Source organism: Myodes glareolus, chromosome 6 (genome assembly GCF_982192425.1).
Source record: "Myodes glareolus chromosome 6, mMyoGla1.1, whole genome shotgun sequence".
Lineage (NCBI taxonomy): Eukaryota > Metazoa > Chordata > Mammalia > Rodentia > Cricetidae > Myodes > Myodes glareolus.
The window spans coordinates 42,154,766-42,166,540 of NC_142031.1; the positions used below are offsets into that span (position 1 = coordinate 42,154,766).

Sequence of the window (11,775 nt, forward strand, 5' to 3'; positions counted from 1 at the left end):
ATTTCCTGCCTTTAATTCCTTTGGATTTATGACTAAAAGTGAAATTTCCAGATCACATGGTTCTTTTCTGTGTTTTTGTTTTGCTTTGCTTTATTTTTGCTTGTTTGTTTTTAGAGATGTGGTTTCTCTGTGTACAGTACTGGCTATTTTGGAACTTGCTCTGTAGACCAGGTTGGCCTCAAACTCACAGAGATCCGCCTGTCTCTGCTGGGATTAAAGGCGTGCACTACCACCACTCGCCCCCCCCCCCCCCCCCCCGTGTACTTTTTAAACATTTATATTTCCATGTGCATGCGGTAGTCAGAGGGCAGCTTTCAGGAGTTGGCTCTCTGTCTTCACCACATAAATGCCAGGTTCAAACATAGGTAGTACCACTTGGTGGCAAGAATCTTTCCTTGCTGAGCCAGCCATCTTGTAGGCCCCTGTGCTTAACTTTTGAGAAGCTTCCAACCTATTTTCACTAGATACGCCATTTTACATCACCACCAACAGCAAATGAGAGCTTTACTCTCTGAATCCGCAGAAATACTTGGTACTTTCTGCTTTGGGTTGTTTGTTTTATATTGATTGATTGATGATTGTTTTCAAGACAGGGTTTCTCTGTGTAGCTTTTTGGAACCTGTCGTGAAAGTCACTCTGGTCTAAGTTTCTCTGTAGACCAGGCTGGCCTCGAACTCACAGAGATCTGCCTGCCTCTGCCTCCCAAGTGCTGTGATTAAAGGCGTGCATCACCACCAGCTGGCTGGTTGTTTTTAAATAGCCTACTAATACTTGCAAAAGAGAGTTAAGATTTTGACAAATAGGTGAGCCTGGTTCTAAGGCAATAGAAACCTACAGGGGCATGTTTTAGCTAAGCCCAGACTGATGTTATCAACCAACTACCTCTCCTGGCAATAGCCTGATCTGTAGAGTATTGAAAAGCATCTCCCCTCCAGTACCATCCAATCAGGTTTATTCTGGCCAAGTTGATCCAGATGTACTGAGACTCCATTCAGAAAGGGTAAGCCAGGAACAGGGGAACTGGGGTAAGCCAGGAACAGGGGAACTGACATTCAGGAGGAATGACTAACTACCCAGGTCACAATGACCAGGGTCAATGACCAAAGCAGGTTCAATTGTGTAGGTCAGGGCTGATCTCAGGGGCGGGTGTGTTAGCGAGACAGTGCCAACAGGATTCTCCATACAGCAGGGACACCTGGGGTTGGAAGGGCAGGAACACTGAATCTTGTCAAAAGGTAAGGTAGGCTCTGAACTAAAACAGACCCTCTCTCAGGGTAGAAGCTGTCTGCATTCAGGAAGGCAGAAACGTGGAGTATCAGCTAAGGTCTGGTCAGTAGCTGGCCAGATCACAGCTGCCTGATCAGCTGATCAGCTTGGAGCTCTGGGCAGAGAGTTGCTGAGGGTGAAACTGGGGATGTGAAATGCAGGAGTGTTTGCTGGGGATGTGCTCAGCTGGTGGCTTATCTAGTATACTTGGGGCTCTGAGTTCGGTTCATAGAACCACATAAACCAGACATGGTGGTGCACTCTTGCTTTTTGGCTTCTTTATTCTTTTCTTTTCTTTCTTTTTCTTTTTCTTTTTCTTTCTTTCTTTCTTTCTTTCTTTCTTTCTTTCTTTCTTTCTTTCTTTCTTTCTTTCTTTCTTTTTGTCTTTGAGATAAGATCTCTCTCTGTAGCCCTAGCCCTGGCTGGACTATAATTCACTATTTAGACCAGGCTAGTCTTGGACACACAGAGATCCACCTGACTCTGCCTCCTGTATGCTAAGACTAAAGGTATGTGGTATATACTTGTAATACCTGGAACTTGAGGTTGACATAGGATGATCAGGAGTTTGAGGTAATTCTCAACTACACAGAGGTTTGAGGCCAGCCTGGGCTTCATGAAACCCTGTCAGAAAGGTGTGAGAGAGACACAGAGAGAGAGAAAAAAAAACCAAACATACATACATACATACACACAGACACAGACACAGAGACAGAGAGACCCACAACATGGCTTCCCTTAAGGCTTCAAGACTGGGCACAGGGGACAGGACTAGACCTTCATGCTCATCCTTCACATGTGAATGCCTCACAACTTTCTTTATCTTGGACATCCTGCTTCTGACCTGGGGAGCTGGAGCCCCAGGCCTGGGCTTTGCCTCCTCCAGGTAGGGTGACGGGATGGTAGGTTCACACTGGATGGGAAGATCCCACTCTGTGTGTGTCTCTGCAACACAGCGTCAGTGAGTGATGTGTTAGACGCTCAGAATGGCCATGCTGGGGGATTTACAGCCTAGGGATTGGCGGATGCTGTAAAGTCATGGCTTCTGTTCTTTCAAAAACTGGTTATCAAACTGGCTTTGGCTGTTTGATGCACCTTTTGGAGAGGCAGAGATGATATTTTGAGTGAATTCTAATTCCTCTGAATCCTGCTTATAGTCCCTTTGTCACAGGACACCATACACTCATCCCTTGGGCCTCCACTGGCTCCAGGGAGTATGTAAGGCAGAATCTTAGGGAAGGTGGAGAGGGATGGACTAAGGGGACCAGAGGAGTCCTGCTTGCTTGCATAGCTGTGGAAATAGTGGGATATTGCCCCTGCTTGAAACAGAGCAGGGCTAACTGATATGTCTTTCTAGGTCCATGGCCATGGCACGTGTGGTGAACCCCAAAAAGGTGAGCAATATAGGTTTTTGTCCCCGCTAACATGTTGGAGGGAGGCTGCTTGTTTTGTTCCTGGCCACTTAGCCCCTAAATAGTCACACAGAAACCATACTATTTAAATCACTGCTTGGCCCATTAGCAGTGATTGGCTAGCTCTTACATCTTAATTTAACCCATCTCCATTAATCTGTGTATTGCCATGTGGCAGTGGCTTACCTGGTAAAATTCCCAGCATCTGTTTCCGGCAGCGGTTTCTCTCTGATTCCGCCCTTCTTTCTCCCAGCATTCTGTTTAGTTTTCCCCACCTAGCTCTGTCCTCTATAGCTCTGCTATAGGTCCAAAGCAGTTACTTAATTAACCAATGTATTCACAGCATACAGAGGGGAATCCCACATTGCTCAAACTCACAGAAAGCCACCTGTTTCTGCCCCCTCAATTGAACCACCACACTTGGCTAAATTCTTTTTGTTTACCTTAAAAGAAAAGATTTGTTTATTTTTATTTATTTATTTTTGTGTGTGTATGTGTTTTGCATTTATCCATATGTATGTGTGTGCCTGGCACTCACAGAAGCCAGAAGAAGGCATTGAATACCCTGGAACTGAAGTTATGTCTGACTGTGAGCCTCTGTACGGGTACTGGGAACTGAACCCAGGTTCTCTACAAGATCAGCAAGTGCTCTTAACAGTTGGCCCATCTTTCTGTCACAGCTTGCTTATTCTTTGGTGATTTTTGTTCTTTGGCATCAATGTTTTTGTTTTTAAGACAAGATTTCTTTCCATAGTCTTGGCTGTCCTGGAACTCACTATGTAGATTAGGCTGGCCTTGAACTCACAGAGATCACTTGTCTCTGTCTCCCAAATGCTGGGATTAGAGGTATGCACCACCACGCCTGGCTAGTAGCCAGTTTCTTCTGTGGCCCATGTGCCTTGTAATCTTGAATTTCTTGCTTCTACCTTCCAAAAAAAAAGTGCTGTTTTATAGGTGTGTACCACCATACCCAGATACTTCATTAAATTATTTTTTTAAGATTTATTATTGGGGGCTGGAGAGATGGCTCAGTGGTTAAGAGCATTGCCTGCTCTTCCAAAGGTCCTGAGTTCAATTCCCGGCAACCACATGGTGGCTCACAACCATCTGTAATGAGGTCTGGTGCCCTCTTCTGGCCTGCAGACATACACACAGACAGAATATTGTATGCATAATAAATAAATAAATAAATATTTAAAAAAAAAAGATTTATTATTGCCGGGGCTGGAGAGATGGCTCAGTGGTTAAGAGCATTGCCTGTTCTTCCAAAGGTCCTGAGTTCAATTCCCAGCAACCACACGGTGGCTCACAACCATCTGTAATCAGGTCTGGTGCCCTCTTCTGGTCTGCAGACATACACACAGACAGAATATTGTATACTAAATAAATAAATAAATAAATAAATATTAAAAAAAAAGATTTATTATTGCCTGTGTGTGTGTGTGTGTGTGTGTGTGTGTGTGTGTGTGTGCGTGCGCACATGCATGTATGAATGCAGGTGCCCTCAGATCTCCCTAGAGCTACAGGTAATTGTGACTGCCTCATGAGGGTCTTGGGAATCAAACTTTGGTCTCTTGGAAGAACACCTGCCAGGCATGTTACTGGAGCAAAGGGTAAAGGAGGAAGATTTTCGTTTTTGAAAACTGGGGCATAAGGAGGTGGGAGGCTGACTGGGGAAAGTGACGTTTGATCTGGGTCTTAGAATATGCATAGGAGTTTGCCCATTGGCAAGAATAACAGTTTTGTTTTGATCAGGCAGTAAGCGTGTGCCAGGCTCCTGTGACCATGGAAGGATGCTAGGCCCCCAAGCTGGCTGTTATTTTATAGCCAATAAGTCTCGAAAGAGCTTTAAGCTGAAGAATGACAGGGCCTGGCTCTTGTTTTATTTTCTCTCTTGTCCTCTAGAACTACGTGGACCTAGACATATACAAAAGCTCGTACATGGTCGACTATCAGCCCTTCGGGAAGCACAAATACTCCAGAGTTACACCACAAGAGGTAGGGAGAGTTGCAGGTCTCTTATCCAATCTATGATTCCCTGGGATGATCTTTATTATTTTATTTTGTATGTGTTTCTCCTGATGTGTGTGTGTCTGTGCTACAAGCACACAGTGCCCCAAGAAGTCAGAAGAAAGTGTTGGATCCTTTGGAACCAGAATGCTGGATGGTTATGAGTCACCAAGCCAGTGCTGGTGACTGAACCCTGGTCCTGAACAAGTGCAGCAAATGCTCTTAACCACTGAACCGTTTCTCCAGGCCCATGATTTTTACTTTAGTGTGGACATTGTGGCTTTTAAAATAGTCAGTGTCAGGGGACTTCACTTAGAGGTTTTGCATGCTTGTATGTGTGTACACATGCATGCATGTGATATGCCAAAATGTATAGCACACGTAAAACTGGAAGTATTACACATTTATAGTTTAAATAACACTGATAAGGGCCACTGAGATGGCTCAGCAGGTAGAGGTGCTTGCCACCAAGCCTGAGTTCATTTCCTAGAACCCACATGGTAGAGGCAGTGAACGAACTCTCACAGTTGTTTTCTGAATTCCACATCCACCATGGCATGTGTGTATACCTCCGCATACACCATGGTGTGTATACATGCATATGCAATAAATAACTAAATGCAACAAAAATTTAACACTGATAGAACCAGCACTAATGTACCCATTATTAACCAGCTTAAGCATGGCATGTGTAAAAGCATTCCTTTGCTTACTTCCATATTCTGGATGTTAACTTAATGTGTTTGTAGAACTCCTTTAATTTTTAATGTTTTTTATTTTGAAATAAGGTCTCATGTGGTATAACCTTAAGCTTGTTATATAGCCAAGGATGCACTTGAACTTGAATTTCTAATACACCTGCTTCCTCCTCTTGAGTACTGAGAAGACAGGCATGTGCACAAGAAGTGGTGCTGGGGACTGAACTCAGAACAGACAGGCACTCTATCAATGAGCTATACACCCAGACCTAGCCCTTCTCTTCTTTCTCTCCTCTTCTTTCATTTTAAAGATGGAATTACTTGAGCTGGGGAGATTACTCATTTGGTAAACTACTCTCTGTACAAGCACAAGAATCTGAGTTTGATCCCTAAAATCCACTTGAAAAGCCAGCCAAAGTGACATGTACTTATAATCCCAGTCCTAGGAACACAGAGACAGGCAGATCCCTGGAGCTCATTGGTTACGTAGTCTAGCCAGATGGGCACCAGTGAGAAACCCTGTCTCAAAAGACAAGGTGGGTGGATGGTCCCTAAGAAACAACCTATGAGGTTAATCTCTGACTTCCACATGTGCTTGTACAGACGTGCACACAACCCTACCCTGTGTCTTGAGAGAGTATGCGCGCACACACACACACACACACACACACACACACACACACAAATAAAATGTACTATGCAATGAAAACAGATTCATGTGTATGTTGACCTGCATACATGTATGTGCATCATATGTATACCTAGAGTCCCTGGAGGCCAGAGGAGGGTGTCAGATCTTTTGGTATTGTAGTTATCTGGTTTTAAGCTGCCACATAGGTGCTGGGACCCAAACTCCAATCCTTTGCAGGAGCAGCAAGTGCTAATAACCAGTGAGCCATCTCTCCAGCCCCATTATTCATACCCTTCTGTAGCTTTCCCTATTGCTAAGCATTGTGGGTATGACCCATTCTCTGTGTAGTTTTACGCTCTATGAACTCTTCACAATGCGGATGTTCCTTCCCTTGGGGGACACTTGAGCTGTTTTTGCCCCACTTGGATGTTTCTGTGAAGAGGAAGCACATCCTAACGTGCCAGAGTTTCTCCTGCCAGGAGTGGGGTTGCTAATTCTCAAGTGTCAGGGCAACCCAATTTCCCCGAAAAGCTTACTCTGGTTCCTACCATTCCTAGAGGTGGGTGGCCACGGTGACACCGTTGTCTTGCGCAGCTTGAAAGGTCTACAAATTCCATGAGTATGGAATCATATAGTGTGCGGCCATAATTTTTTTTTTTTTACATTTTTGTTTTGTTTTCCTTTTTGAGGATTGTCTGTCTATGGAGCCCTGGCTTTGTTGGAACTGGCTTTATAGCCCAGGCTGGCCTAGAACTCAGAGTCCCACCTGCTTCTCCCTCCCAAGTGCTGGGATTAGAAGTGTGTGCCCCATTGCCTGCCTTTTTCCTTTTGAAATTTCATATTACTTATGTTTGTATGTGTGTAAGTACATGTATGCCAGAATGCCCACACATACATATACACTGAACAACTACACAGATGCACAACCAAAAACACACAATAAAGTACTATTAAAAAAAATCAAAACTGTCCAGGTTGTGGTGCAGCATTGCCTTTAATCCCAGTGCTGGGGAAAGAGAAGCAGGTGAATCTCTGTGAGTCTGAGGCCAGCCTGGTCTACGGAGTGAGTTCTAGTACAACCAAGGCTACACAGTGAAACCTAAATAAATAAATAAATAAATATTTTATGTCTATGGGTCTTTGCCTGAATATATGTCTATGCACCACATGCATTCCTGGAGCCCACAGAGGCCACAGGAGTGTCAGATCCTCGGGAACTGGAGCTGGAGATGTTTGTGAGCCACCGCATGGGTCCTGGGAATGGCACCTCAGTCGTTTGCAAGAGCAGCCGGTGCTCTCAGTAGTCAAGTCATCTCTCCGAACTTCGCATTTTTTAAAGCAGTGTGCATTTTGTCTGGCATGTTTTGAGGGACACTGCCTCGGTGACCTTTCTCAGTCTTCTTTTTGTTTCTACAGCAGGCCAAGCTTGACACTCAGCTCCGGAACAAGGAGTTTTACTGGCCCATGCCCAACCCCAACCCCAAGTTGGAGGATGGGTACCCCGCCTTCAAAAGACCATACATGACTGCAAAAGACTTGGGAGTCCCTGGCTTCTTCCCACCACAGAAACGGACAACCCCTGTGAAGGATGATGGCCGGTTCACCACCACCTGCCGTTTTGCATACCCAGCTTCCTTGGCTCTGTACCTGGCCCAGTATGAGCCCTACTTGCTTCACCAGAGGACAGACTTCCCGTGCCTCATGGAGCCTGAGCGGCAGCCTGCTCCAGAAGTGGGCAAAGGCTACATTCTACTCCCTGGCTGTCCCTGTCTTTCTCAGCAGAGAGTTAAGGTCCCCATCTTGAATAGGTGGGGCCCCTTGATGCCATTTTACCAGTAGAAGTGTGGTACACCTGTTGTTTCAATGCATGAAGAAATTCCATGCCGGCGCTCACAGAGAAGGCACCAAAAATAAACCTGGGAAGATATTCCTTATGATGGGTGTGTCATCATAATAACCCCAGTGCAGGGAGTGGGAGGGAAGGGAATTAGGAGGGAAAATCTGAGTGTTTGTGTGTGTGTGTGTGTGTGTGTGTGTGCTGAACTGGAATCAATGCTATTTTTATTTTTTATAGCTTTTTGGGGGTGTGTATGTCGAATGCATGTGTATGTGTGGGAGTGGTGGCACTTGAACGCTTTGGTGCACATGTGGAGGTCAGAAAACAATCTCAGGTGTCAGTTCTGTTGCTTGCTACTGCTTACCCTAGGCTAGCTGATCACGAGCTTCTAGGGGACACACATGTCTCCTGTCCCTGCTTTCCCGTTTGGTCATGGAAGCCCTGGGATTAAAGATGTGCTATTGCCCCTGGCTTCACATGGGTTCTGGGATTCAAACTCATGCTTGCACAACAAGTGTTTTATGCCCTGAGCCATCTCCCCAGCCCATCCTATTTTTTTTTTTATTTTTGGTGGGAGTGGGGTTTTTTCTTTCCTTTTTTTTTTATATTTATTTTGGTGGAGGGCAGGGACAGAAGAGTTGTACCACTGTGTGCTTGTGGAGGTCAGAGGACAATTTGTGAGAGTCAGGCCTCTGCTGCCATCACATGAGTCCTGGGGGTAGGGGTTTGAACTCGGGTCATCAGGCTTGGCAGCAAGTGCCCTTACCTGCTGAGCCATCTCACTGGCCCTTGGTGAGGAGTTTTGAAACAGGGTCTCATTCTAGAGCCCAGCTGGCCTTGAATCTTATGAGATGTTCCATTTTGGCTTTCCAAGCTCATGGGATGACAGGCAGGAGACACTAGGTCATATTCTTTTATACTGAAGTCATTCTTTGTAATGAGTTGAGCTCCCCTTCTGTCCTATGCCAGAAGTTTAACAATCTCTAAGTGCAATTACGTGAGGGTTGCACTTTTTTTACATTTCACATATCAATCCCAGCTCTCCCTCTCTAGCCCCGTCCCACTCCTATCCGCCTTCCCCTCACCCCATTCCCATCTGCTCCTCAGGGAGGGTATGGCCTCTCTGAGTCAGCAAAGTCTGTCCCATCATTGCACTGAGGCCTGATCACGGCCCTCCCCACTGTGTCTAGGCTGAGCAAGGTATCTCTCCATAGGAAATGGGATCCAAAAAGCCAGTTCATGTACTAGGGATAGTTCCTGTACCCACGGCCAGTGGTCGCATAAACTGCCCAATCCACCTAGGGTCACACTTTTAGCTGGGACTACGGAAGTCAACGCGCAATAAACTGAAAAGAGCCGCAGAAGCAGCCCTGCTGTGAAGTCCCAGCCGCAGAAACAGCCCTGCTGTGAAGTCCCACTGTTTTAGGCATTTTTCTGACAGATATGATTCGAATGTCTTTCCAGAGTGCTTGGGTGCTTGACATTAACTTCCAAGGACGTAGGACGCTGGCATTTGGAAGTGAGGTGTTTGGGAGATAATTAGAATTGGAGGAGGTGATGATGAAGGGTGACCATAATGATTTTGTGTCTTTATTTTTATTCGGTTTTATTTTGGTATGTGAATGGATGTTTTGCTTGCTTATCTGTGGACCATGTGCATACCTGGTTCCTTCAGAGGCCATAAGAGGGTGTCAGATCCTGGAGTTACAGATGGTTGTGAACCTTCATGTGGGTGCTGAGAATCAAACCTGAATCGTTTGGAAGAGCAGCCAGTGATCCATCATTAACCACTGAGCCATCTTTCCAACCACATTTATTGTAGAAGAAGAAAAAGAAGAAGAAGGGGAAAAGAAGAAGAGAAGAAGGGAGGAAAAAGGAGGAAGAAGGAGGAGGAGGAGGAAGAAGAAGAAGAGGAGAAGGAAGAATAAATAAGAAGGAAGAAAAAAAGAAATAGCCAGGCAATGGTGGCATACGCTTTTAATACCAGGAGGCAGATACAGGAGAATCTTTGTGAGTTTGAGGCCAGCTTGGTCTATAAAGCATGTTCCAGGATAGCCCCCAAAGCTACAGAGAAGCTATGTCTCAAAAAAGAAGGAGGAGGAGGAAGAGGAGGAAGAGGAGGAAAGAGAGACCTCAGCTGGCATCCTTCCCCATTTCCCCACATAATGCCCTCCACCATGCTATAACAAAGGGAAACAGCCTCTTCCAATCTTGTACCATATAGACTGTCATTCCTCATCATTTTTTGGCCCTGGGAGAGCTGCCATGACAGCAACAGTATACACAGATGACAATTAGTGTTCAACAGGTCGGCCCATCAGACGCGTTGATTTCCTGGCGGGGAGCCCTTGGAAAAGCCGTGGGGTCACTAGCTGTGGAAGCCAGTTGCTTCTGTTTGTAACTTCTCTGACTTCATTTCTTCCCTAAGAACTTCATTTCTTCCCTAATAACAGCTTTGGGTGTATTCCCATTACTTGTGTGTTTATCTCATGCATATATTTCATCTAGTGGGCACACACACAGCTAAGGATGACCTAGAGGATGATTGGTTTGTTATATAACACCGAAGAACAGAAATACTACTAGGATATTTTTCATAACTCAGACTGGCATAGATTTCTCAGCTACTAAAGTAATCTTTTACACATTTAGCCAAGACCTCAGCAGAGTCAAAGCAGGCTGATTGCCCCTACAGACATCATCTGGTTACCCCTGGAGACTAAAGCACAAGGCCATTCTCCCAGGTGTTGTTTTGTTGTTTGAAACAACCTTAGTCGGCACGTAGTCCCAGTCTCAGGCTCAAGGTCCAGCTAGCTGTTATGTTAAGTCTTGATTTCCAATGTCATTTTCTGCCTGGGAACCCTCACCAACTTAGACCTACGTGCATGGGTGATTGTGAGAATCCTGGCCCGAGAGAAACTACGTGACTTAACTTACGTTTGGAGTTTGGGTAGAGCCCTGTAAAACAACCTATAATTGTCTAGACTTTGTAAGAAGAGAGACGGCGGGGAAGAGAAGGCAGAGGCAGCAGAGGGCAGAGATGCAGGGAGGCAGAGAGCGAAGGGCAAGAGGCAGCAGAGCAAAGAGGAGTCAGGGGCGGCCGAGAGGAGCAGAGGTGCTGGGAGAAGATGGCTGTGGGAGAGAGGAGTGGGGAGATAAAGAAGAAGAAGCATGAGAGAATGAGTGAGTGAGAGTGAGTAAAGAATGAATGACTGATAGACAAGTACGTGTGTGTGAATGAGTGTGAGAAAGAGCTGTGTGAAAGCTGCTGCCGCACAGAGGAGCTGTGCCTAGGAATTGTGTAAAACGCAGCCATACGGTGAGAGGATATGCAAATGAGATGGATAGCTGTGGCTGTGTGGAGATTTGGAACGGGGAGGGGGGCAAGGAAAATGAGCTGTATGGAAAAGAGCTATAGAGGAGAAATGGATGCAAAAGGAAGATGTGTAGTCACGTGAGAAGAGATGTTGTAAGTGAGTATTGAAACATGTAACTGGGCAGGAGAGAAATATTTGCATATAACGAGAGATTGTCAAGAAAGAGGGACTAAGTTAAAGTAAAGGAAAAGGTTACCATCAGGAAAGTGTGTTTGTTCCCCCACCCCTTTTTTAGGTTACCAGCAGAAAGCGTGTTTCCTTATTTACCCCTCAGATAGAAAGTAGCCCTGCCTCATTCATGGATTTTCTTTGCATAGCCTAGTGCTGACAGGGCTGGTCCCACAATAGTCAGCAATAGGGAGAAACCCTTGAAAACAGTGGCGGAAACAGGGCTGGACTTGGAGGTGTGGCCAACAGTCCTGGAATATGAATATTTGCCAAGCTTTACGAAGCATAGCCACAGGTACTAACTTTCTTCGTGCTCATTTTCCCCCAGGCTTGGGAGTTTTCATGCCCATTTCACAGAAAGGACAAGAGACCAACC

At 45.5% G+C, this 11,775-nt stretch overlaps 1 protein-coding gene across 2 annotated transcripts; it reads left to right on the forward strand.

Moving 5' to 3' along the window:
• The first annotated feature begins 1,129 nt into the window (after positions 1-1,129).
• Spmip9 (sperm microtubule inner protein 9) lies at positions 1,130-7,951 on the forward strand. 2 transcript variants are annotated; one of them, XM_048449436.1, is made up of 4 exons: positions 1,130-1,235; positions 2,624-2,660; positions 4,584-4,676; positions 7,434-7,951. In XM_048449436.1, exons 2-4 carry the CDS (start codon positions 2,628-2,630, stop codon positions 7,854-7,856), a joined length of 549 nt encoding a protein of 182 aa, XP_048305393.1. In that variant the 5' UTR covers positions 1,130-1,235; positions 2,624-2,627; the 3' UTR covers positions 7,857-7,951. The 2 variants fall into 2 exon arrangements, with proteins under 2 accessions (XP_048305393.1, XP_048305479.1); XM_048449522.1 differs by lacking the exon at positions 4,584-4,676.
• The last annotated feature ends 3,824 nt before the right edge of the window (positions 7,952-11,775 follow it).

Coding starts and splice junctions, on each gene's coding strand:
- Spmip9 (XM_048449436.1), top strand. CDS start 2,628: ATGGCCATGGCACGTGTGGTGAACCCCAAAAAG. Junction 2,661..4,583: donor GTGTGGTGAACCCCAAAAAG/GTGAGCAATATA, acceptor CTTGTCCTCTAG/AACTACGTGGACCTAGACAT. Junction 4,677..7,433: donor CCAGAGTTACACCACAAGAG/GTAGGGAGAGTT, acceptor TTGTTTCTACAG/CAGGCCAAGCTTGACACTCA.